The sequence below is a fragment of the Candoia aspera genome, chromosome 4, assembly GCF_035149785.1.
Source record: "Candoia aspera isolate rCanAsp1 chromosome 4, rCanAsp1.hap2, whole genome shotgun sequence".
Classification (NCBI taxonomy): domain Eukaryota; kingdom Metazoa; phylum Chordata; class Lepidosauria; order Squamata; family Boidae; genus Candoia; species Candoia aspera.
The window spans coordinates 36,226,652-36,253,912 of NC_086156.1; the positions used below are offsets into that span (position 1 = coordinate 36,226,652).

The window sequence follows — 27,261 nt, forward strand, 5'->3', positions numbered from 1 at the left end:
TAGAATTGGTGAATTGATATAAACAAGATGTGTACCTAGACTGCAATTGGAAACTATTTCTTTTTATCTCCTTCATGTTCCACTGAATTGATCAAAATAATATAATTATCTTTTCAGATACCTCTTCTATTCAAAGTCTTGTACTTTATGAAATCAGGGAAGTATTATGTTAATTTCTAGTATAAGTCTCTCTTAAGCTGAACTTTTATTAAAGAGCTATAAGATTTGAAAGCGTACAAAAGTTCTCAAGAAGAAATGCTTAGATCTTATATTCATATCAATTAAATGTATAAGTCCTTCAAAAATTAAACAAAGAATGCATATCTGTATCTAATTTTTGTCCTATCAAGGGATGAAAATAAAAATAATACACAATAATGGACAGGAGCAAGAGAATAGGAAATAGTTCTTTTTGCTATTTAAATTGATACTTCAGATTAGAGGATGTTTTTCCTCTGGCATTGTCAAAAACAAAGTAGTACAAACCTGGTGGGAGGCAACTGGGAGTCCTACCTAGACTACTCTCTTTATCCCCAATTGTTTAAACTAATAATACTGTAAGCAAACTCACAACATTTGTTAAGTGTCTACTACCTTTCTATTCCCTCCTCATAGCACAAAATTTGATTTAAAAAACCCCTAACTTAGTATTTTCCTTTCAGAGAAATCACTCTATAGTAGTTTCACTATGAAATTAAAAACAGTTGTTTTTTTATCTAGGGAAAAAAACCCCATAGAATTAAGTTTAAACACAGTCCATCAATTTAATTGTAGATGGCATGTACAGTCAAGTGAAAAGTAAGTATACCCCACTGAAATGTTTGACTTTTTCAACAAATTTCAAAGTACAGATATTTGATCTTCATTTCAACAGTACTGATAGATAAAACAGATATGACAAATATCATGCACCATTTACATTTTGTAATAAACATAAATGCACATTTCGTATGTGGAAAAAGTAAGTACATCCCTATATTTATCACCTCACATACCTAAATTAGAATCAGGTGCACCAGATCAGATGCAAATGATTAGAAAATTGTTAGAGAGGATCTGGGAGGAACCTGTCTGAGGAACCTCAGACATTTACTTTGATTTGCTCTTTGTTGTTCAAGTATGTGGTATCACCATACCTAGATTGAAAGAGCTCTTTGAGGTTTTTAGAAAGAGGTTTATAGATGCCTGTGAGTCTGGGAAGGGATTTTAAAAGATTGCCAAAGAATTGCACATCAATCATTCCACTGTCCAGAAGATTATATACAAGTGGAGAAGATTTCAAGTAACAGGCCATCCCAGCAAGTTCAGTCCAAGAGCAGAATGCAAGATGCTGAAAGACATCTCTAAAAACTCCAGAAATTCATCACGTGACCCACAGGTAGTTCTCACCACTACTGATGTCAACGTGCATGAGTCTACCTTTATTTATTTGATTGATTGATTGATTTCTATAGCTGCCCATCTCAGCGAGTGACTCTGGGTGGCTTACAACAATAAAACTATAAAACAATTACAATTAAAACAGTTAAAATATAAAATAAATACAAAATAAATGTACATGGCTGCCAAGCAGGCAATGCATGAATGTTAATACAGCCAAGAGCCAGGACCATCCACACGCTCGAGGCCGCAGGCCTGGGCACAAAGCCAGGTCTTCATGGCCTTACAAAAGGCTAACAGGGTCAGGGACATCCTAATTTCTGGAGGGAGGATGTTCCAGAGGGCAGGCACTACGGAAGAAAGAAGCTGCACAAATTAGATTCACATGGGAGGTGTGCCAGGAGGAAACCCCTGCTGTCCTGAAAGAACATCAGAGCAAGACTAAAATTCGCTCATGAACATCTAAGCAAAGACCAAGACTTCTGGAACAATGTGCTCTGGACAGATGAGGTAAAGATAGAGTTATTTGGCCACAATATCAGAAGACACGTTTGGTGAAAAGCAAAGATTGAATTTCATAAGAAGAACTAAGACCAGCCTTGAACTGTGGAGTCCTTGGTGCTCTCTGAGCCTTGTTGTTTTCTTGCGGATGTTTCATTGCCAGACTAGGCAACACCTTCAGTGCAAAAAGGGAGTGGGACTTGCTCTCTGTTTATATACAAGTCCCATTCCTTTTTCACACTGAAGATGTTGCCTAGTCTGGCAATGAAACGTCTGCAGGAAAACAACAAGGCTCAGAGAGCACCAAGGACTCCACGGTTCAACCCTGAGCTACAAATATTCTCTTTGATTGGTACCAGCCTTGAAGCCTGGTGGTGGAAACGTTATGGTTTGGGGCTCCTTTGCTGCATCAGGCCTGGGCAGCTCACCATCACAGAATCCTCTATGAATTCCTCATTGTACCAGATGTTGCTTGAGGATAATGTGGGACCATATGTCAGAAGATTGAAGCTCAACCGAAAGTGGGCCTTGTTACATGACAATGACCCTAAACATTCCAGTAAATCCACCAAGGAATGACTGAAAAAAAAAAAAGAAATAAAGGTGTGGCAGAGTGCTGGAAAGCATTTGGCCTGAGAGATCAGAAAAATCACACACCAGGCATTTCTATAAAAATAAATTTATTTACAGAAAGAACAAAAACATATTTACAAGCTTGTGCATTCACACACGCTCTCTGAGGGGACTGGGAGGAAGGCTGTGTAGAAAGGAAACTGAAACTAGTAACAAGCCCAGGCAAGCTGCCCTCCAGGCAAATCAGGAGCTTTACCTTATACGGTCATGCCTTTTCACACCCAAACCTAAGGATACTTAAGTTTGACCTTCTGACTCTGCCAGAGTGATTTGTTACCATAGTAACTTAATGACTTGCTCCTTGCAAAAAACAAGGAAATGCCAACAAAAGGTTCTGGAATGGCCGAGTCAAAGCCCAGATCTAAATCCCACTGAGATGCTGTGGGATGATTTGAAACAGGGTGTGGATGCAAGAAACCCCTCAAACATTGCAAAAATTCTGCATGAAGAAGTAGAAAAAAATTCCTCCCATTTGATGTCAGAGACCAGTAGACAGTTACAAGAAATGTCTACTTGACATGGTTTCTGCCAAAGACGGCAATGCCAGATATTAGAGTCAAGGGTGTACTTACTTTTTCCACAGAAGGAAATGGCATATCTATTAATTTTTTGTTGAATAAATGATTGCAAAGTCAAATTTTCATTTTTTTTTTTTTGTTCAATTACATCACCTTTATCAAAGAGTACTGACACTTTTGAACTTTGGTGTTGGAGAAGACTCCTACAAATACCATGGACAGCCAAGAAAACAAACACATGGATCATTGAACAAATCAACTCAGAGTTCTCACTTGAGACACAAATGACCAGACTCAAATTATTCTACTTAGCACATAGTATGTGAACACCTGCTCTCTGGGGAAGGCTCTAATGCTGGGAAAGATGGAAGGAAAGGGAAGAAGAGGACGACTAGCAGCAAGATGGATGGACTCAGTTACTGTGACAATGGGTACACTGTTGGAAGACCTGAAAGACCAGATTAGGGACAGGTTATCATGGAGAAAATTTGTTTATATGGTTGCTAAGAGTCAACACTATATTTACCATACTGCAAATGATGTAACATCATACAAATTTGGGATTATTTATTTTTGCAAACACATGATGGTTTATAACCATTATACTCATTAAGGCTTTAAAGAAGTAAGTTGACAAAACTAGCAGAATATGCAATATTTTAGGTAAAGTTATATGACTTGCTCATGCTCTAAAAAGTAAAAATGCCTCAATTACTACCACTATTTATTACTATTACCTAAGAGAAACTACTACTAATGCTATCTATTACTAGGCTAATAGATAACTATAGCAGATTTGTGTATTAAGTATTTTTATCCAGTCAAGATTCATGCTGCTTACTGCATTAGTACCATATTTTTACTGTTCAAAATGTACTATATATGAACTCAAATCTATCTTCCTTTTAAGCATACATCTCATGGATGTTGTTCCCAAAATGCCTGTTATGTGAATAGAAGGCATTTTTGTTAAAAGCAGTGTTTCCCAACCTGGTCAATTTTAAGATGTGTGGACTTCAAGTCCAAGAATTCCCCAGCCAGCATGGCCAGTGCAAAGAATTCTGGGGTTAAAGTCCACACATCTCCAAGTTGCCCAGGTTGGGAAACACTGATTTAGAGGAAGTGTTAAGAGAGAACTCATTGTTCCCCTTCTCCTCAAGCTTCAATCTCTTACTTTAGCTTGCAAGTTTCAACAGATCCCCTCATCCTGTCTCAGGAGTAGCTTTTTCAGAGTCATGAGGTGCTGAAACAGGATGGAAACACAAGTCCTGTTCTGCAGTGTATGAGTGAAAGATCTGATAAAATGTTAATATTTTGAGGGTGTGTTCTTTTGATTTTGATGCTTATCATCTGACAGTCCTTTTACTCTGCTTACTGAATGTTATTCTGCAAAAGTTACATTCACAGGTTGCAGAATCAACTAAACAAACAGCCCAAATTGGAGTCAAGTGTACAAGTAGAAATTTCCATCACAGATATACTTTTCCATCAATTTAAAGACTATAGATCAGGGATAAGACCATAACTCTCAATAATTATCAGTGCCTAGCTCTGCTATAGGAACACCTTTTACAATGGATTTGCCTTGATGATACTAAGTTAATTCTTTAATATGCAAGCAAAGTTTAAAGAAGAGTTAAAATTAATTTAAATGGCTTACCTGAAGAAAGCAGCTTTCTGCAACAGTCTGAAAATCCACTTAATGCTGCCAAATGGAGAGGAAACATTCCATGTATACCCCGCCTAAGATACACCATAATCAGACATCACGGTCTCATTACAATATATATATATTGTGCAAGATGTCATGCCAAACTCCATTTTTTTATGGACAAATTTAATTGCCTTTCCTAGAGTAAAAATCTCCTAATACATTTAAACTTGACCGTTCAATCAAGATACAGAGTTTCCTGTCAGAATGATAGTCAATTAAATTTGAGCCCTATCTAAATAATTTTTTTGTATAACTTGGAGGGATATATTAGATTGCATATAAACAGGCTGAATTTTAAAAATAATTATGAACACTATTCATCATATAATATTCAAACTAGTAAGTTCTTTGGAAATTGCTATGTAAACTCTCACTGTTTTCTATCGTAAATAAACATATTTCACAAGATTTTTGTATCCTTTCAAGTGCCATTTTACCAGGCAATTTTGCTGGCTCTTATGCAGGATACCATATTATATTTTAATGAGATTTTTGCTTATGTTCTAAAATAGAACTTAATAACTTTTACCACTGAGGTACTATAATGCATTAAGGTGTTATCACCTATTGCTCATAACCTTCTGGATTAACATGCATTTTAGATATGTGCAAAACTCATGTTCTATTTCCCTTCTGGATCATGATGAATCTCCTTCTGATCATGCCACTGAAACTGTCAGACCTCCCCAAACTAAAATGTTCCAGAAGAAGTTCATTCTGAAAGAGTTCGTGGAAAGCTCCATTCTAGAATCCATGAGTCTTGCATACCCATAACATACTACATTTGGACATAATTAAAATTTTTAAATGCTGCTTACTTTGCTGTATCAGCACCACTTGTAATCAGTGTGTTGATGAGCAGTTCATGGCCATATCTGGCTGCTATGTGTAATGGTGTATTTCCATTCTTATCTTCACAGTCTATTTCAGCTCCTGAATATTAATTTAATATAAAGTATAACCACATAAACATATTAAATAGTTAAGCAAATGAATTCACATTTGAAAAGTATCAGGGATTTTCAAATGGTGAAACAGAATAAATTCTATGAACAGTCCAGCTGTATTATAGCTATTTTTCATGTTTGAAAAAAAAAGAAAGAGAATAGACAATGACATCCACTGCTGATTCCTTCTATACAATATGGATAACAGGATCCAAGTATATTTTGCAGTGAGAATATTTTAACATATTTCGTAAGTAGAAAGTAGTTCTATGACTTAAACACACACTAACTGACACATGCATTTTATTCTTGTGACCATAGGGTGATATATATTAGTTTCATAGTCCCAGATAGTGACAGTCATACTTTCAGCAAATTTGTACAATTCACCAGATTGAAATGAGATGACAAACCTCTCCCCACAGGAAGATGTCTTCACTATTTATGGAATTTATTCATTTATGGAATTTATTCATTCCAAATTCATTATCTGTGAAACTCAAAATAATGACATTGCATTCTAGAGTTAGGAGTTAGAATTTAAATTTCTAAGGCTAAGCTATGAGCAATGTTGAAGAAAAACTATAATAGAACTTGGACTACTCAAGGACTGGAGCATACTGGAATTTCAGGTATCTGAATAAGATAAAGAATATCCTATAGATTTTGTAATCTGAAGTCTGCATTTAAAATGTTCAGATTCACATAATTAATAATTTAGGCAGAACAGAGGCTAAAGAAAATACTAATACATTAATATAATTATTCCAAATTATTCCAAATAATAATACAATCAAAATGACATTACTAATACTACATTTTTAAAATTTTACCATTGTGGATGATGGTTTGTGATCTTGAAAATCTTCCATGAATAGCTGTCATATGTAATGGTGTTTTTCCATCTTTACTCTGGGGAAAAAAGAAGTCAACCCATGGCTATCAAGACCATTAACAAGATTAAACAGAGAATTTGCTGTTTATTTTTCTTTCCTATTTATACTCCTTTTTATTTAAAAAAATGTACTGGTAATGGCAAGTCAAAACAGTGCTACAGACTTTTCAAGATGACTGCTTTGTTATTCTTACTAAACACTATTATAGCTACACAGGACAAAAAAAAATGTTTTTTTTTCTTTTTGGACCCCTGGCTGCATACAAAAAATATACAAATCTTGCACATAGTAGGTAAGTGTTTATGTATATTCACTTGCCCTTTTGGCTTTAAATGTAAGACTGTAAATAAAGTAGTACAAAGGGCATCTAAAACCTTATGCTATTATTAAATTCTGGAAGATACCACATACATGAGATAAAACCTTATCCTTACAAAATTGTTTTAGAGATGCCAATCTTAATATATAAGGATATTTCTATTTTGTTCAGAACATTTATCATATATTTACAATCTGCAATAAAAATGAACTATGCTAAACTTCAGGAAATATTTTCATATGTCTACTGCTGGTCTATTATTATAAACTGTATCTTTGTGTGCTTCAAAAATTTTTAATTTAGTAAACTGCAAGCCTCATGAATCATCATCATATAGTTAATGATACTAGTTAATGAAGGTAACTATATTAATTCATATATATAGTTTCAGGATTGTAGACCAATTCATTTTTCTCCTGTGTTATACACTGTATCCCTCATCATCTCAGAAAGAGAGGAATGGTTCTAGATACATATTAAAAAGTGATGATGAGATGTAGTACCCATACATATTTTACTTTTAGCATGATCATAGTATCTCCACTGCCAGGTAAGCACACATTTCTTCATGTCTATAAGTAAACATTACAAAGATTAAAAAGTAGTAAAATATTATTTATCATTTAATATCTCTACTGCTGAGATATTGAGATCTCATCCATTCTTTCATTCATTTTCTAATGAAAGAACGTTTAAGTCTGATGATTTTTGCATCACATAAAGATTTCTCAGATACACATTTTCAAAGTGTTCAAAGCTGCTTATTATTATTTTTTACTATACTCAGATATATTCTCAAAAGGAAGCTTTCTATATTTTTTCTGTGGAGTCCTTGGTGCTCTCTGAGCCTTGTTCTTTTCTTGCAGACATTTCGTTGCCAGACTAGGCAACATCTTCAGTGTGATTTTTACTTTTTAATCTCTGTGATCATCCTGCATACATTTTTCAAACTTTGGATTAAGGTAGTATCTCACAAATTACTAAATGTATCGTTATTTCATTAACAAACTGCTGACAGCCTAACAAAACTATTTATCACTGTTTCCTGGATACAGTGGGACACAGAAAGAAGCCTGGTAACTAGCAGATGAGTATAATCTTGAGGTATTTCCTAAATATTCCCACAATAAAAATGCATTCGTTGACCATTAAAAGTGACCATAAATGTTTAATTTTCTATTATTTTAGGGGTGATGTCAACTTTAGTATATAAATACATTCAAAATATTATTACAGCATTTAAAATTCACCTTTCAGTTATTTTACCTTCACATTTACATCTGCACCATTACAAACGAGAATCTCTAAACATAATGCTCCATGAGTTGATGTAGCAGCAAAGTGTAAAGGTGTAAATCCCTTCTCATTCATTTGATTTACATTAGCACCACGGTCTATCAGTTCATTTACTACAATATCTTGTCCATTAAAGCAAGCAATATGAAGAGGTGTATTTCCATATGCATTTGGTTCATTCATCTGTTAATGAACAAAAGCAGTGATGTAAATTAAAGCCTTATATCCATCCATCCATATAAATTATTTTTATTCTATCACAGCAGTATTCATACTCAAAGAGTTTTAGGAATCACAGTGTTGGTTTTATTAAAAAAAATCATAGAATTTGAATTTAAACAGCTAAGTCAAAACTACAGAGGAAAAAGTAATCCCTACAAATATATCTCAGATTCCCAGGAATAAAAAAACCCTATTGTCTGTCAGTCAGACCACACTGGGATAGGCCAATAGCATCACTGAATAAAATATATTTTAGATATGTTCATTCAAACTGATAAGCCAAGGTGCATGACAGGGCATTCCTCCAAATTCTGATGAATCTCAGCAAGGTTTAAAACAATTAGTAACTGAAAGTTCATATGAAGAAAGCAAAAATACAGAAATAAAGATACTTTCATTATTGATATAGCATTTTTAAATATTTCATTTTGCATTTTTTCCACTGTCATGTTTGCTTTAGGTTTGTGACATGATAAGCAAAGCTTGTCACTTTTTCAGTATTTTCAATGGTGTTTAGTTGTAGCTGGCATGTAAATTATCTTTATTATGATTTATACATTTCACTGTCATGAGAATACTTAAGGCTTATACTGAAGACTATATAATAGTTTTAGAGAATGATGATTGCTAAACACTGTTTCTGAAAGAATTCTGAAAGAATTAGACTCTCACAGTATTGCTTAAAATACAAGTCTAAGAAAACAGTCTGTTTTCTTAGACTTGTATTTCAAGCAATACTGTGAGAGTCTGATTCTTTCAGAATTCTTTCAGAAACAGTGTTTAGCAATCATCATTCTCCAAAACTATTATTCTATCAAGTGACATTTAAAAAGAAATCTGAAATGTTAGCATGTTTACTCTTATACAAAAGTACTAGCTATTTATAAACACGTTACATTATGGCAGTATTACTGTTCCTATGAAATTATCTAATTAATAAAATAATGTGATTTAGGGTCATTTCTACTCACATCAACCCCAAGATCAAGAAGGTACTTGACTACGTTAATCATATCAGCAGATGCGGCAGCATGTAATGGTGTATATAATTTCTTATCTTTACATGTCACTTCTGCTCCATGGGCTACAAGCAGTTTTACCACATCAATATAACCTCAACAAATAAAATAAAATAAAATTCATTCATTCATTTTATATGACTACCCATCTTAAATTCATGATTCTGGATAACAGCAGTTGAAAACGCCACAAAACACATAACAACAAAAGAACAACACACACATAATCAGCAAATGAGGTAAAAACAGAACTACCAACACAAATCAGTATAACCATTGAACAGGCTCTGCCACATCTCCGGATCCCAAAGCTCAATGACAAAACCATGTCTTTAAGTCTTTATGAAAGGCCAGCTTGGAGTGGGGAGATGTTCCAAAGGGCAGGCACCACAACAGAAAAGGTTCTCTCCCTGGGCCCTACCAGATGGCACTCCCAAAAAGCAAGACCCAGAACATGCCTTTCCTGCTGGACCTAATGACATAATGCCTTTCCTGCTGGACCTAATGACATAATCGGAGAGTGTTGTCCCTCAAATAATCCATGCTATGAAGGGCTTTATAGGTCACTACAGCACCCTGAATTAAGCCCAGAAGCATACTGGTAGCCAATGCAGCTTGCAGAGTAGAGTATCATGCACTGATCGAGGAGCACACATACCTGCCTGCACTGTTACATTCTGTACCAGCTGCAGCTTCTGGATGCTCTTCAAGTGCAGCCCCGTATAAAGTGCATTGCAGTAGTCCATAAGTGACCATGAGCAGAGCCCGGTCCAGGAATGGCTGCAAATGGTGCACAACATGAAGTTGTGCAAAAGGCCCTCCTGGCCTTGGCTGCCACCTGGTCCTTGAAGTCCAGGAGGACCCCCAAATTGCACACTGGTTTTGTTTGAGGTAGTGCAATCACATCCAGATGTTCAGTCACTGGAATGAGGGGACCCTAATACCCAAAACTACTTAGTCTTGGTAGGATTGAGTTGAAATCTGTTCTTCAAGCTTTTGTAAAGTTTTAATTTTTAGACTGATCAATCAATTTTAATACTTGGATGTAGATTTTTAAAAAGCTTGTTACCGTTCTGATTTTTTAATAGGTAATAGCAAAATACCATATTAAAAATGCCTTTTCCTTCTAGTAATCCTTACAGAATAAATTATCACTTTTAAATATTTAACCAATTATAACTGTATCAAGGCAGATAGTTAAGGTTTTTTAAGTTCATAGAGAGAGAACCTTAACTTATTATATCAATATGTGCTTTTCTGTTGTAACAGAATCTCATTATTTTAAATTAGGTGATCCTTACAATACTGGTAGAGCAGTAAATTTCCATCTATACCAAGATGGAAATATACTGGATTTATGCCCCCAAATATCCATTCAAACTTCATGCAAATTATGCAGGAAGAAAATAGCATGCAAAATTCTGTTTTAAAGGAAGTCAAGAGAGAAGAAAAAAGTTAATTTACATACCCATATAGGCTGCCCAGTGGACAGCCCGTCTATCTTTCTTGTCAAAGGCATTGATATTGGCACCTCTAGACAATAATAAACTGACCATCTAGAATGAAGACAGTTATATTTCTTAATAAACAGAACTATTTGTGTGAAATCAAAATCTTCAATATTTGTGTAACATTTTTTAAAACAATATTTTCTTTATAACAAATCAAAAATGTCACCACTTGTATAATACCTAAGCTCCTTTAAAATGTATTTATATCTGAAGGTGTCAGCCCTTCAAGGTAAGCCAGGTCAGGGAACAGATTCTTGAAAACCTGTCAGTTTCTGTCTGCCCCTTCTTATTCCAAACAGAACCAGGTCAGGGTTATCTTGAGTTTCTTTCTCACCCTTCTTCCTTATCAGGCTAAGGTGATGTATATTTAATAGTTTTTGCACTCCTTCAAGGTTATCTCCATATTTTTCTACAGAAGCCAAAACTCTTGCTAAGCTTTAGCAATCAGATAGATTCATTTTAGATTTTCATTGAAATATTAGTTTTACTAAGAGCAGTACAGTGTAATTTCTGGAATCCTGAACAAGGTCATAAAAATTAGGGGTACAAGCAAAAGCTTCCAATCTAACACTACACCGTACTTGAAGGATAGGCCCGAATCTGTTTAATCAAGCCACAAGAAAAATGTATTTATCCATCCATAGCCTTTGTTAACCAGTTTCAAGTACAGATAGTCCTCGTTTAACAATGCTAATTGGAACCGGAAACTCTGTCATTAAGCAACACAGTCATAAGTCAAAAAATCATGTGACTGTGCCACTTAGCAACAGCAGTTCTGGAAGTCCCAGTTGCCGTTGTTAAGCAAGGACTGTGCAGGTCGTTAAGTGAGGACCTGATGTGACCGTGACTTCCAACTTCCTGCTGGCTTCCCCATTCACTTTGCTTGTGCAAAGTTGGCAGGGAAGGTCGCAAATCATGATCATGTTATCGCAGGACTCTGCGATGACCTTAAGTATGAGGTCCAGTCATAACTACTACTCGTTCAGTGCCATTGTAAGTTCAAACAGTCATTGAACAAGATGTCATTAACCAAGGACCACCTGTAGTAAGAAAACAATGGTGCATATAAAGTGCATATAAAGCAGAAAACTGCTGAATCTTTGCTTGTTTGGAACTGGGCAGTGTCTAGTAGATTTGTTTGATAATTCCATATTTACTACCTTGAGTTCCACAATGGAATAACATCAACAGACTAAAACTTTAAAAATAAAAGGAAAGGAACATTTTAACACACTAGCCACATAATGTAACCATTTTTTCCCTCTCATATTTCAAAATTAAAATGTGTTATTTCCTTTACAGGTAGCAGTGAGATCAGATAAAGAACACCTCTTGCAGGTAGACAACTGATTTGGGAACTGAAAATAAGTCATTTATACCTGAACTTGTCCACTCAACGCTGCATGGTGTAATGCCGTTCTACCAGCACGATCTGACACATTTACATTACTGAGTAGTGGCACCAAGGCTTCTGCACACTTGACAGCTTTCTTTGTAGCTGCTATGTGTAATGGTGTTTGCCAGTTTTTGTCACGGGCATTGACATCAGCTGAATGCTTCAACAACACCTGCACAGCATCCTGAAAAATAATTCACACCATTATATAATAAAATTACTAAAGCTCTCCTCACTCTTAACATTTCCTTAAACCAAAAACCAAAACATCACTGAAATCTAATTTAACGCAATGGGGAAGGGCAATGAAAAATTAAAAAATAGTTTGTGATCGACTCCTAATTGTGCGGGTTACCTTTAATGAATTTTATCTTTTGGAATCCAGCTAGTAAAAGCAATATAAGAAAAACACAGTATAAAAAGGAAAGGGAGATCAACTTCCATAACTATAAAGCCAAAAGAAAAGAACTCAATATATGATGTGGCTTTTGGTTTTATCCATATGACACTGCAATGAAGCACTCTTTTCAAGACATACCAGCCCATGCTTACAAAAGTCCTAATTTTGATGAACCCTTAAGAAGAAGAAAAATCCATATAAATGTACTTGTAAAATAATCATGTCTAAGTACACGGATGAATGTTTTCACATAGGCAATTGTCAGATTTATGTGCTTCTTATCACATGTTACATTTTGGCAAGCTCCTACTGAGCTACACATGCTTACCACCACAACATGTTCCTTTTTTGACAGTAGCTGCTAATTATTTTCATAGCAATGCAAACATTATCATTCCTGATACATTTTATGGAAGCACTCCTATCTGACTTGTGGTTGCAGCAAACATTAGGTGAGTCAGGAGGACATGCATCAATGCTTGGGTATAATGACACTCTAAGACTTGCAATCGTGTAGTGCTGATAAATACCATCTCTGCCCAACTCATTGAACTTCCATTCATGAATCATAGTGAGGTGCCTTTTTATTAGCTAAATAATATGGTGAGGAACAGAGACCCAGTTGAAATTCACAATCATACTGAATGACATCTACTGAGTATTATACTTATTTATGCAGTACATGTAATTAGGAACAGATAGCCCCATAGGGAAAGTGATATCCCAACTATAATACACTGTAATATTTGAGAGGACTTAGTTGTTTGCATTCTCTGTTAAATCCAATCAATATTTACTTAACAAAAGCTATTTTGACAGCTTACCATGGCACTGGCACTGGACTACCTTGATTACCTCTTCCCTATTACATCCTCTTATTCCAACCATCCTTCCTGTCATGCCTGTGGTGGTATCCCACCTAACAGAAACTTTTACCAGCATCGTAACAGGATGATGTTATACGTGAAATCCATGTAACTCGCAATTGTGCCATTGTAAGAGTAATACCAATCCTTGTCCAAGGGCTATAAATTAAGGATTACACTACAACAATATTTTGAAATAAAATATATTGTGGTTTAAAAAAAAGAAACTTCCATACCTCACTACGTGTTGCAACAGCTCTGTGTAAAGGAGTTAACCACTTGCTGTCTTTGGCATTAACTCTAGCTCCTGCAAATAGATGCATAGAAATTTTTTTTTCAAAAAGCAATATTAATCTCAAAGTATTTTTAAAAAGAAATAATAAAAGTATTAAATGCTGCTAATTAGTGATATACTTTAATTAAGACTTTTCTGCAAACTGAAGTTTGTTTCTCCTTTAGAAGATTTAATTTGATTTAGCTTAGCTTACCTTAATTAATTTAATTTAGTTTCCCAAATCATTCAGTGAGAAAGAGTGGCACAAGATTTACAAAAGATAATACGCTTATTATGTAGGATGTCAGGCTCCCTGACTAATGTGAAGATTAATTAACTAATTAACTAATTTTCAATTTTAAAAAACAATTATTTTTTTTTAAATGGTATACTATCTATATCCTGCTAATTTACAGTATTATCTTCCAGGAAAACAGCAACTGAAGTTCCAAAACAATGACATGTATCATTACAGATTAGAATTCAAAATTGTAATCCTATGTAATCTTACCTAGAAATAAGCTCCACTGAACACAGTGAGACTAGTTTCCAAGTAATATTCATAGGATTACACTGCAAGAAGTGGAAGATGCAGAGCTTCCAATAAATTACATCCTTAGAACAAAAGAAAAAAGAAGAGAGATTTTAGAGGAAGAACAATAAGTTGTCTAGGTTTATTTCCATCCACATTAAAATATTATGTTAATGGAAAAGAAATAGTAGCAAGAGGAATACTAATTCCCTTCCAGGTTTGTATTTAAAAATCACATTGATAATAATCTAAGGACTACTAACTTCAGGATATTAAATGAGCTATATCCTCAGGGGAATACAAATAACATTCTCAAAGCAAGTTTTGAAAAGAGTTAAAAAGACTAATTGGATCAAAGCAAAACAAATGCATGCATTACTGTTAAGGAAACATTAAAATGTGAGACAGGTGGATAAAATGGTAAGTTTTCAAATCAATCAATCAATCTGAAGTGTCTTCAGAAAAAGGTAAGCAAAGCCATTTCCTCATTAGGCACCTGTTCTAAGACAAACTTCTGCCTCTTTTCAAAATTACAATACTTACTTAAAATGTCATACCATGCTTTGCTTCTCATTTAATTATTTAATCCTCTTAAACTGAACTGCCAGAAGTTACGATACAAACTATGTGCTCCACTCACTGAGCTATAGTTCCTCTTTTAGCATGCTGATAATCACTGAAAACAAGTAAGTGAACTTGTCTAGTACGTTCTCCCATTCTGCCAGTAATACCCCAAGTTCCTCCAACCAAAAGCAGTTTAGAAATCTCACATTTTCATGTATGAAAAATATTAGAAAATACTGCAATTCCAATGTTATAATTTAGCATGTAGGTTAAAAAGGTAAAGGTTTCCCTTGACGTAAAGTCCAGTCGAGTCCGACTCTAGGGGGCGGTGCTCATCTCCGTTTCTAAGCCTTGGAGCCGGCGTTGTCCATAGGAAACTTCCGGGTCATGTGGCCAGCATGACTCACGGAACGCCGTTACCTTCCCGCCGAAGCGGTACCAATTAATCTACTCACATTTGCATGTTTTCGAACTGCTTGGTGTGCAGAAGCTGGGACGAGCAACGGGAGCTCACCCCGCCGCGCGGTTTCGAACCGCCGACCTTCTGATCGACAGCTCAGCGGTTTAACCCGCAGCGCCACCGCGTCCCTAGCATGTAGGTTAGGTCTTCCTAAATACTTATTTCTAACCATTGTTCTTAATAGGCTTATGCATAAAATCTGCCATTTCTTTCCTCTATAAAATTGACACTACTTCTCTTGATAATTTTTCTGAATATCAAACTTTTTCTGTTTCTTCCTCTAAAAGGAATATTTTAATTAAAAACTTGGTTTCTAGATGATTTTTTAAGTCATAGAAACAATATAGTTGCCAGAAGCGTAATACCATACTGGCAGTTACATCTCTTTAAAAATGGATGCCCAGAAAGTTGATTTTTGGTTTGTATTAAACAATTAAAATATAAAATTAGAGACTATCAATAGTTCTTACTATGTTTGCAAGATCTGTAAAATATTATCCCTATGAGGAGCTTGGCTAATATATCTAAGCAAGAAAACATCATACCAGATAAAATAAGTAGCTCAATAATTTCTGCATCACCAAAATATGCAGCGGCATGTAAAGGGGTCCGCTTTTCATTATCCTTTATTAAGAGAAGAAAATTGTTATCATTAGCATCCTCATTCATAAAATTTTCTACAATTTAAAATTCTGGCATAAAATGTTTATGTATTTGCTTTTAAATTTTTTATTCAAACAGTGTATTAACATTGAAAATAACACAATAAGACCCATGTAACCAAAATTACATGGGAGAAAACATATTCTGAAACTTGTATATATAAATACATTTCTCATTTTCAAGATACAAAATTTCTTTTATTTAAATTCGATGTTTTAATTCAATCAGACTTTAAAACTTTTCTTTAAATGATTTGTTAAAAAATGAGTTTTGCTCAAAGAAATAATTATGATTTGGTCAATTTGCTATTATGGATATTATTTGCTATTATGGATATGAGTCATAAGTTGAAAAACCTAAATAAGTGACCTCACTCTAAAAATAAAATGACAAAGCACTGACTGAATAAACAAGATTATTAGTATAATTTAAAAGGTGGTGACACCAATAATAATAATCTTCCAAACATCTTCAATGATTAATTGAACAGCAGCTTATTCAGATTCTAATGAAGTATTTTTTTATTTTTTATTTAAAAGATTTGCATGGCCGCCCACCTTAAACAACTCTGGGCAGCTCACAAAAGCAATAAAACCAGTAACTATAAAGCATAACCATAACACAATAAAACAGTAAAACATTCAAACAAAAATGAAAACACTGTGCCTTAATCATCCCCTTAGGACGCCCTACAGCAAGCTCCAATTACCCTCATTCCATTCTTTCTATCCTATCCTATCCTATCCTATCCTATCCTATCCTATCCTATCCTATCCTATCCTATCCTATCCTATCCTATCCTATCCTATCCTATCCCATGCCTCAGTAAAAAAACTGGTCTTAATGGCCTTCTGAAAGGCTAAAAGGGTGGGGGCCTGCTGAAATGCTGGGGGGAGCATAAGGTAGGGGCAGCCATGGAAAAGGCATGCTTCCGAGGTCCCACTAGGTGGCAGGATTTCAGGGACAGGATGTGGAGCTTGCATACTCTATCTGATCCAGTGGGATGGGCAGATATTCTTAGGGAGAGGCAGTCCCACAAATAAACAGGTCCCATGCCATGTAGGGCTTTAAAGGTGATAACCAGCACCTTGAATTGCACCTGGAAGGAAACTGGGAGCCAGTGCAGCTCGCACAATAAAGGTGTAACATGGGTGAACCTAGGAACATCCAATGCTCTGCAGCTGCTGCATTCTGGACCAGTTGTAACTCAGACCCCAGGCCCAGATTTTGTATGGACAAGTATAATGATATATGGGACTCATTTATACAAAATACACACACACACACACACACGTCATATAAATGTATTAGAAATCTATATACATCTGAATATTTACATATATAGATTTATTATGACAAATTCTTTTTTATTTGTTGTATTTCTTCACTTTTTTGTAACAGCACTTTTTATTTTTTTTCCTTGATAGTGTATGTATATTAATATTATTTTTGTGTTTTTTTTCTGTTATTAATTTTTTAAAAATTAAAAAGTGATCCCATTTTGCAGTGCTTCAGAACAGATGCAACAGAGGCAGGTTAAGTACAATAGAGGCAGGATAAGGAATGGCAAGAGGGTTGAGCAAATTTCACAATGCCAACTCAAGGATGGGTGGATAGCACTTTAAAGGCCCTGAACCAAACAAGTGCCATGGAAGAACAGTCTTGTCTCCAACACATGTGGGGAAGCCTTATTTATTTCTTCTCAATCTGCAGCATGCACTCAATTTCATGCAAGCTTCCAACATACAGTTGTAATCAAAATTATTCAATCCCCATTGTAAATCAGGCTGACTGTCAAAATGTACAGACTTTCAGCTGTTTGCAATGAACAAATGAAACAAAAGCAATTGAAATAGCTCAACACAACAAATGCTTCAAGTGGTGTCCCCAAAATCAACTGAAAATGCAACTTACAATGACTTCTCCAGTCCCAAAATTATTGAACCCCCTAAATAGAATCTGTCACAACAGCACATATACAGTATGCAAAAACAGGTGTGTCTCAAGCACACCTGATGCAACTAATCAAGGGCTTCATTAGTTACACCAGGTATGCTTGAGCTGGAACACATGAAATACCTGAACTGGCTAGGAGTTTGTTGAGTGCCATGTTTGACTGCATGTTAGAAATACAGTATGGGTAAGTCAAAAGAATGGTCCAAAAAGGTAAGAGAAGAGATCATCGCCCTTCACAAACAAGGAACAGGATACAAAAAGGTAGCGAAGGCACTGAATGTTCCTAGAGACACCGTTGGAAGCATAGTTCGCAAGTTCACAATTAGTGGAACAGTGGTTACACTACCTGGACTTGGCAGAAAAAGGAAGTTGTCAATGGCTACAACCACATTTCTGAGAAGGCAGGTTGAGAGAAACCCTCGAGTGACTGCAAAAGACCTGCAGCAAGACTTGGTGGCAATAGGCACTGAGGTTTCAGTGAGCACAGTAAGGTGCGTACTAAACACAGAAGGTTTCCATGCCAGAATTCCAAGACGTACACCACTACTGACACAAAAGCACAAAAAAAGTCGGCTCCAATATGCTCAGAATCATATAAATAAGCCACAGAAGTTTTGGGATTCTGTTCTGTGGAGCGATGAAACAAAACTGGAACTTTTCAGCCCAATGGATCAGCGGTATGTCTGGAGGAAGAACAATGAAGCATATGCTGAAAAGAACACTCTGCCTATAGTTAAGCATGGTGGTGGCTTGGTGAAGCTCCGGGGCTGCTTTGCATCCTCTGGCACTGGAAGCCTGCAGCGTGTGGATGACAAGATGGATTCATTGAAGTATCAGGAAATCCTAGGAGAAAACATCATGCCATCTGTAAGGAAGCTGAAGCTGGGACATCACTGGACCTTCCAACAGGACAATGATCCCAAGCATACCTCAAATTCCACTAAGGCTTGGATGCAGAAGTAGTCCTGGAAGGTTCTACAGTGGCCATCACAGTCACCTGACTTGAACCCCATAGCAAATCTCTGGTGGGATTTGAAGAAGGCAGTTGCAGCACACAAACCCAAGAATATTACTGAACTGGAGGCCATTGCTCAGGAGGAATGGGCAAAGATTCCTCAGGAACGCTGCCAGAAGCTGGTGTCTGGCTATGCATCTTGTTTGCAGCAGGTCATAACAGCAAAAGAGTGCCCTACTAAGTACTGAAGATGCTTGCCATGAAGGGGTTGAATAATTTTGAGACTGGAGAAGTCATTGTAAGTTGCATTTTCAGTTGACTTTGGGGACACCACTTGAAGCATTTGTTGTGTTGAGCTATTTCAGTTGCTTTTGTTTCATTTGTTCATTGCAAACAGCTGAAAATCTGTACATTTTGACAATCAACCTGGTTTGCAATGTGTCATGAGTACTGATGGCGAGCAGGAGGGGGCCTCAATCCAGGGTGGAAAACGCATGCGTAGTACTGAGGAATTAAGCAGCCATTCAAAGAAACACAGATCAGACCCGCCTTAACTTTTGGGGTTTATCTGTCTGGGTTTTTCCCACACTTCTTCAGTTTGTTAGGATTTTGTTTTATGTAGCAGTAATAAACACTAGAGACCTACTCCTCGTCTCAGCGTGATTTCTGACTGTTAGGACACAATGGGGGCATTGAATAATTTTGATTACAACTGTAGCTTGATTTCTGTATTTCACAGATAGATTGCTGTGTTTAACAACATGTGAAGTATGTGTTTGCTTCCTTGGAATAAAGATTACCATCCCATTTTTAAAAATTAAAATTAATCTGAAAGTTTTCTGATTGAGTAATTGCTTTATTTGGGTTTATTTGTACTAAAATGAAATTTACATACTGAGTATCGTACTGAACTACATTCAGATTATATCAAACAAGAATACACTTTTACTAGAATTAATTATCAACTCTTCCTCACTGGTAAATAAATTTGATTTTAATCATTAAATTAAGAACAGCATTTTAACAACCAAGTCAAAATGTTATCCACTGTATCCAAGGAAAAAAGTGATAAAAAGGAAGACATAAGCTGTTATTATGCTGAAAAATGGGAGTGCTGAAAGTATAGATGTTGTAACTGGAGAAATGTTGAAAGATGCATGTGGTTTGTTATGAAGTGGATATGAATTGGTTTAACATGTGTGTGAAGACATCCGTGCCTGATGAGTGGAAGCATATTAATACTGATCTTCTATACACAGGAAAAGGTAGCAAAAGGGAAGGCAAATACCACAGAAGGATTAGTTTCAAGTGTTAAGGTGTTTGGCAGAATTCTGACTGAAAACGTATGAGAGATTATACTAAGCAAAATTTGAAATCTGTGAGGTTTTGTAGCATAAGGGCAAGAAAAATTTGTTCTTCAAAAGTTCATTGAGAAATTAGGAAGGGGAGAAAGTAATCTTATTGTATGTTTGTAGATATAAATAAATTGTTTAATAGAGTGAATAGCTTTCAAGGAACATGTTATGCAAATATGGAATTGAAGTACAGTAAGGATGGTATATGATGCAAGTAAAACTTTCACGAGAACAAATACATTGCTTTTTTGGGGGGGGGTTAAGAAAATTAAACTCTGTGAATGCTGGCAGAAAGATAGTTGGTAGTTTGTAGTCTGTTATGAGAAGTGAATATTTGTAAATTAAAATGACTGTGTATAAGAGCTTCTACCCACTTCATTATACAGAAATAAGAGTTTGATATGTCATAAAATTAAATTGAACCCAGTGAGAATGGGATACTTAAGGAATCAATTTGGTAAATCAAGATGTGATAGGTCAAGAATGAAATGGGTGAATGAATGTAGGCTGAATATAAAAGTGAGTGACCCATACAAAATATGTGTGTTGAGGCAATAGAGAAATTAGGGTTGAATAACAGTGTAGATATATGAAGGATGGGTGACTGGGTTAAGAGGAAAGGGAAGATTGAGAAAGTTGTGGTTGGATGAAGTTGAGAAGTTGAAAGAACAAATGGCAATTATGAAGCAGTGTATGTAGTGGAAACAAGAATGGTTTGCAAGGATAGATAAGTATGGAGAAGTATAGTGAATGGTTTGATGTAAATTAGATTTACTTATATTTTCTTTTTCTATCATGTGCCTTAATTCCTTTGCCTTACTATTTTTTAATCTTCTTCTGTACTTTTCATAACATTGCTTACCCTGAAAGGCAACTGTATGATAAGCATGTACTGTAGTATATGTGTGAATGTACATAAGAATGTACATTGAATGTAGGAAAACTGGACCATTTATAACCAAACAATCTACAGCCAAGAAACATGATTTACCCAATTTAGGTAAATTAGACCTCCAACTATTTTGAAATTCCCCTAAACCTCAAATAGGGTGAGGGTTAGATCAAAAGAAATGTATACATTTTTAAAGTTATAACATTTCATACATTAAAAGAAATAACATAATGTTAACTCTTATAACCCACATTTTAAATGTATAGGTCTAAATCATTTTTACTCTACCATCACAAGTAATCAATTTTATTTATTTTAATTTACTATTTTTTCCAGTTCTCCTAGGACTTGGAGGCATTGGGCCTGAATCCTAAGTCAAGTCAAGAAACCTTCTGCTAAAGTCTTTGTGTATCTGAGGGCCTCCAGCCAATGGGCTACCTTTGAATTCAAAATGCTTTGACATGTGCCATCCCAATAAATCAAAACTACTTTCAAAAAGAAAAGCTCAGCACTATTGTGTGACTAACAGCAACAATTCCCCACTCCTTAAATTTTAGAGAATGAGAAGGACTTTATTTCCTTACAATACAAAATAATTGTTTAATTAAGGCCTTAAACTGGAAAGTTTGTGATGTCAAGTAATGCAGCACACAGAATATGTATTTCTTTTGGAACCTTAAGACAAAGAAGCACATTTTTGTAGTCACTAATATAATGGCATGGATACTTCAAATTATGTTTTAGTAAGATCATTTAATAAGAATACAACATAAAATACTGAAATGCTTTGCTTGAACAGTGTAGTCTGTCTGTCTTGTCTTTGAGTCACTGTTGACTCCTAGTGACTGCCTGGACAAGTCCCTGCAGCTTTCTTGGCAAGATTTCAGAAGTAGTTTGCCATTGCCTTCTTCCTAGGGCTGGGAGAGAGTGGCTGACCCATTTACCCAGCTGGCTTCATGCCTAAGGCAGGACTAGAATGCATGGTCTCCCAGTTTCTAGCCTGATGCCTTAACCACTACACCAAACTGGCAAAAAGAAAACCGAAAAGGGCAAGGGCAGGGGGTTAGGGGGAGATGAGATAACTCCAATGAGTGAGCTAGAAGCTTCTGTCTTGAAGTAGTCCACTGGATATGGTTCAAGGTCATACCCCTTGTGGTTTTATGAGAGGGTATGAGTTTGTAGCGTGACTGGGGATGCTCGTGGATGGGAGCTAAGAACATCTAGTATGCATGTGATGGAGACTGCTCTTGGGCAGAGCCAGAAGCAGCTAGGAGGGGTCATTTAACTCCCACCTAGCCTCTTGGTGAAAAGAGGACTGCTTTTATAGTAATAGCCAAAGTGGGTGCCTGGCTGCCACTTCAGGAGATATATCTAGTCTGCTTGGTGGGTGGTTCAGACATTAAGAGCTCTTGACAGTTTATCTTCTTTGAAGCTGAGCTGAAGGAGTTATGTGTGTGCATGTTCGTGCTTTTTAAGTATGTGCTGTGGTGGATCAATATTTGGGCAGGCAGAATCACATCTATGCAACTTGGGGCTAAAATCAAATCAGTACTAGGGAATAGGAAATTAGGCACTGGCAAGTCAGTAGGCTGTTATGGGGAAAGGAGATTAGATATTTAAGAGCTATTCCCACTTCCAGTGGCCTTCTCGGTTGTCAGGCCTTGGACAGTGGTTCCAGTCCATCAACAAACCTGTTCCTGCTCTTCTGTAACACCATGTCAGTTCAAAATATAGTAGAAAACACCCATGATTTGTGAAACAGAAACCTGGCTGGGGATGTATGGGCCAATATGGTTTCAGGAAGAACACAAGAGATCATATTATGGTGGTGCTGAAAGCTGCCGATTTGTTTCTGGGTAAAACGCAAAGTGCAGGTTACTTCCTTTAAAGCCTTACACAGGTTAGGTCCAAGCTACTTGAAAAAATGCCTCTTTCTATACAAACCTCTACACACTGATTCATTTGAGGTGACTTGCAACAATTGCTATGAATGCATCTGGCAGTCACTTGGAGTCATGCCATTTCTGTTGCCACACTAGTTCTTTGGAAGGTATTCATCGCAGAGCTGAGGAGCATCACATCAGTTTGTTTGTTTTTAGCGGCCCTTAAAACACTTTTTTTTTGCAAACCTTAACACTTGATTTAGTGATCTGCTTGAACTGTTAACTGTTACAACTTGCTTTGTATGCTTTGTTTTACTTGCTATTTTACTTGTTTAAATGTCTTGATTTTAAATTTCTTTTTAATGTGAGCTGCTAAGAGAAAATTAATAAATAAATAATATCTGGAATTTCAGAAACAACGAGTTCATAACCAAAGAGTCTGACAAAGGAGGAGGAGTTATCCTGAACCATAAACAAATTAGATTCGGATCAAGAGCCAGGGAGACAAATACAACATATTTTACAGTGTTTTACCCTGAGATCCTACTAAAAAATACCAAAAGAAATTATATTGTCTGATAAAGGAATTTATTCTACATATACCAGACCAAATCAATACAGAAATACCACAGAAGCTCCAACCAGGGATCTCCTACCTAAAATTCACAAACAAAATGACTTTTGAAGAAGCGTATCTCTAGATCAATGGTACAGCCATAGGCTCTAAGGCAGTACAGGCAGTCCTCACTTACCAACCACAATTGGGACTGCCACCTCCATTGCTAAGTGGCACAATCGTTAAGTGAAATGTCACATGACCACGCTGACTTACGACGTCAGTTCTGGCTGCAGTGGTTAAATGAATCACCTTGGGTCATTAAGCACAATGTAAAGTTAAGGGCCACGAACATTTGCTCACCCGCTAATGTGATATATGCTCTTAGAAGTTTCATGTTTCAAAAGACAAGAAATAAAGAGCATACAGCTCAGTTTTTCAAACTGCTAATATGAATATTAGTTCTCTGGGTAATGTCCATAATTTCTAACTTCTTCTCTATTTTGTTAACCTTTTGAAATATGACAAAACTCAGAATGCAAAAATAGCACAAATGTAAATGAGTGATCTTTCATTCTGAATTTATCATCAGAGAAGCTACTGTACTAGATTAACTGGGAAGCTTATACACTAATAAGAACAACCCAATGAAGTATGCAAGCATACAATTTTCAGAAAAGCACTACTGCCACATCTTTACTTTCTGCAAATGTATATAGATCAGATAAAAAATTACAGGTGATAGAAATTACTACTACTTCATACTTAACAACAATATAGTCACAGCTAAGTAGCACTGATGCTTATTTCAAAATACATCCTTTCGAGAAAAGTAAGACCAACAATTATGAACATTTTTTTCTTACTATGAGGCAAGTTAACTCAAAATATTTGCTTGAGAAAACAGAGCACTGTAAGGCTAATGGGGATCACAAGGTAATGAAGTACCAGTTACTATCAAACTGATAACTACAGTTGCACCAACACACCTTGAAAGAAATGACTGCAAAGTAATACGAGCATCCACATATGCACAGTTCTGCAACTCTACAACTACCACTGACACTTAATTGACCAGCAGCAGAAAAACCCAAAGGTTCATCCTCAAAATTCTGGCTTCAAATACTGACAACTGTTTTGGACACCAAACTGGAATGCTGGGAAAGGATTAGAGAGAAGAAGCTAGAACTGTTATCTCTATTTTCTGCCACCATGGAAAATATTTTACAGACAAATTGCATAACATAAATTATTTTCTATATGGTAAGAGATGAGTAATTTATTTATTAGAAAGGGAACAAATAATTATATTTATGCTAAACATGCTGATTATGCACATCTATTTTAAGAAAGTTCCTCCTATTCCGTGCCAGTAAGTTACTGACATATTTACACTTAACAAGTAAGTATTATCTAATGCAATTTCTTTGTACACTAATTTTTCCCCCTTGAATAACTGTAAGTATAGATCATATATGGAATACCTTCTGGTGACTGAGGACCAAGCTTAATTGCTTTGGAGAAAGAAACCACCACAATAGGTTAGGAATAACACAAAGTGGATGGGGGCACATTACACATGGGTGGGGCAGGAAATTTCAAAGTGTCTCTTTAAAAAAAACGTGTTACACCCAATTTAGGAAACATAATTTCCATTTGTTTCTTTTCCCAAATGATAAGAAAATATGTTGCTGACATTTAGCTACACAGTTGCAGATTTCAGGAACTGCATCTGACTTGAATGGGGTGTGTGTGTGTGTGGGGGGGTGTTAACTATCCCTGCTATAGACACACATAGCAGCTACTATAAAAATGGTAACCTTCAAGATTACATTTGAATTCAGTAAATATTTAGAATAAAACATTCATTTCCAGTTACCAACTTCAGTCAACACTTTTTATCAAGGTTATCTATAACCAACTGAATTCACAGCCTTATATTTTCAGAATTCCAAAGCTGTCATATTATTATGAGACAGAAACTCTGGCTAAAATGGTTTGCATTTTTGTAGTCCTTTGGACTCCAGATTAAGCAAAGAACAAAAAAAAAAGTTTTAACAGAAAAGTAAGTATGAATCTACCATGAGCAAAAGTTGTTTAATATTTTTATGCTTAACCAGATTCTAAAAATCTGCATGCCCACTATGTACACAGTTATTTTTTCAGCTTTTCTTCTACTAAAACTTCTTGTATTCCCTCCACCAACAGCCAGTTCTAAAGCTCAAAGGTCTCTAGTAAAGGATTTGCCATGGCATAAGGGAATGAGCTAGAAGGAAAACACATTTGCTAGTCATAAGATTCTGTGGATCATAGCCAGTTAAAATGGTAATGCAGTTAAATACATTCGAGTTTGCTCTTTACTACCATTCCTATGGACTTTGCAATATTTTAATATTAATATTTTGATTATTGATTATTAACGAGGAAAATACTATTTTCAAAATTTTGATTAAAATAATATTACTGACTCACTTCCCTATGTGGTAAGTTTTTGGAGAAAGTATAATACAATTTTCATGCCTGTTTATTGATCTTATAGTCAATTTTCATTTCATGAATACTCATCGGAACTAAGGGAAAAGTTGACAAAGGAGACTACACATTTGTTGAGATTATTAATAAAGAATATAGCAAGGTTTAAACCTGAGGGTGATTTTTTATTTTACAGGTAAGGTGGCAATGGCCACATCACATGGTAGTCAGAATGCTCCAAGAATATTAAAACTATGATGTCATTTCTCTAAACCAGAAGAGCCTCCTACATCCAGGTTGGAATTAAATTCTTTGCTGAATTCCTAACTCAAATTTTATATCATCCAGAATTTGGATAAAGCTCCATATTAGCCACCTATGAGGCTACCTAGTCAACATTTCTGAGAAAATTGTTTCAGGTGGTCCATTATGTCCCCAATCTGATCCTTTATATACAAGCAGGTTTGCTAAAGATAAACATCAGGCCACAGATTTATATATTTAATTAGTATCTGAAGATTACTTTCTTCTACAAGGCCAAACTCCCTTAATAATTGCTAGTTGTTTTACATCCACTTCCAAATTTCAGATCAAAATGAAATGCTTCATTATGGATTCTCTCCAGTGTTGTTGAAGGAAATTGGGATATGAGCAAGTAAGATTTGCACTGATGCAGAGTCTGGCAGATACTAGCAAAAAAAAGATTAGAAATTGCCCTACTAATCTACTGAAAGTAATAACTATGATTCCAGTGCCAAGCCAGCAATGTACCTAAAGCTGCTTTTTCTTCCTAAATACCAAAGAGAATTTACACTTGTCTGACTAAACATTCCTACTTGAGAGGTACTAGAACATTGATTCAGAAGCATCTTCTACAGTAACAGAACTTGCATTCATGGCTGGGTGGTTTTATACATCTTTTTAAGGATAATTGTGACAACCAAATATTTTCTCTGATTAGGAACTCTTGATTTCTCTTGATGTCCCATTTATTCTGTATCCTCTTGATAATGAAGATGTCAATATCACACTCCAAATTGCTAACTTTGCTATAGTACCAGTAAATCAATTGTATTTCAAC

At 35.8% G+C, this 27,261-nt stretch overlaps 1 protein-coding gene across 4 annotated transcripts in view; it reads right to left on the minus strand.

Annotated features, from left to right (window-relative positions):
* The window catches only part of ANKRD28 (ankyrin repeat domain 28), a 94,776-nt gene that overhangs the window by 31,877 nt on the left and 35,638 nt on the right, over positions 1-27,261 (minus strand). For 2 of the 4 annotated variants that reach the window (XM_063303838.1, XM_063303841.1), the window contains exons 3-11: positions 15,994-16,072; positions 13,855-13,925; positions 12,336-12,536; positions 10,914-11,001; positions 9,398-9,540; positions 8,175-8,387; positions 6,527-6,605; positions 5,565-5,679; positions 4,693-4,775 (exon numbers count right to left, since the gene is read on the minus strand). In XM_063303838.1, the coding sequence (XP_063159908.1) occupies positions 4,693-4,775; positions 5,565-5,679; positions 6,527-6,605; positions 8,175-8,387; positions 9,398-9,540; positions 10,914-11,001; positions 12,336-12,536; positions 13,855-13,925; positions 15,994-16,072 (1,072 nt within the window). Of the gene's footprint in view, positions 1-4,692; positions 4,776-5,564; positions 5,680-6,526; positions 6,606-8,174; positions 8,388-9,397; positions 9,541-10,913; positions 11,002-12,335; positions 12,537-13,854; positions 13,926-15,993; positions 16,073-26,168; positions 26,172-27,261 lie in introns of those variants that run through there. The other 2 variants (XM_063303839.1, XM_063303840.1) reach the window with 1 other exon arrangement.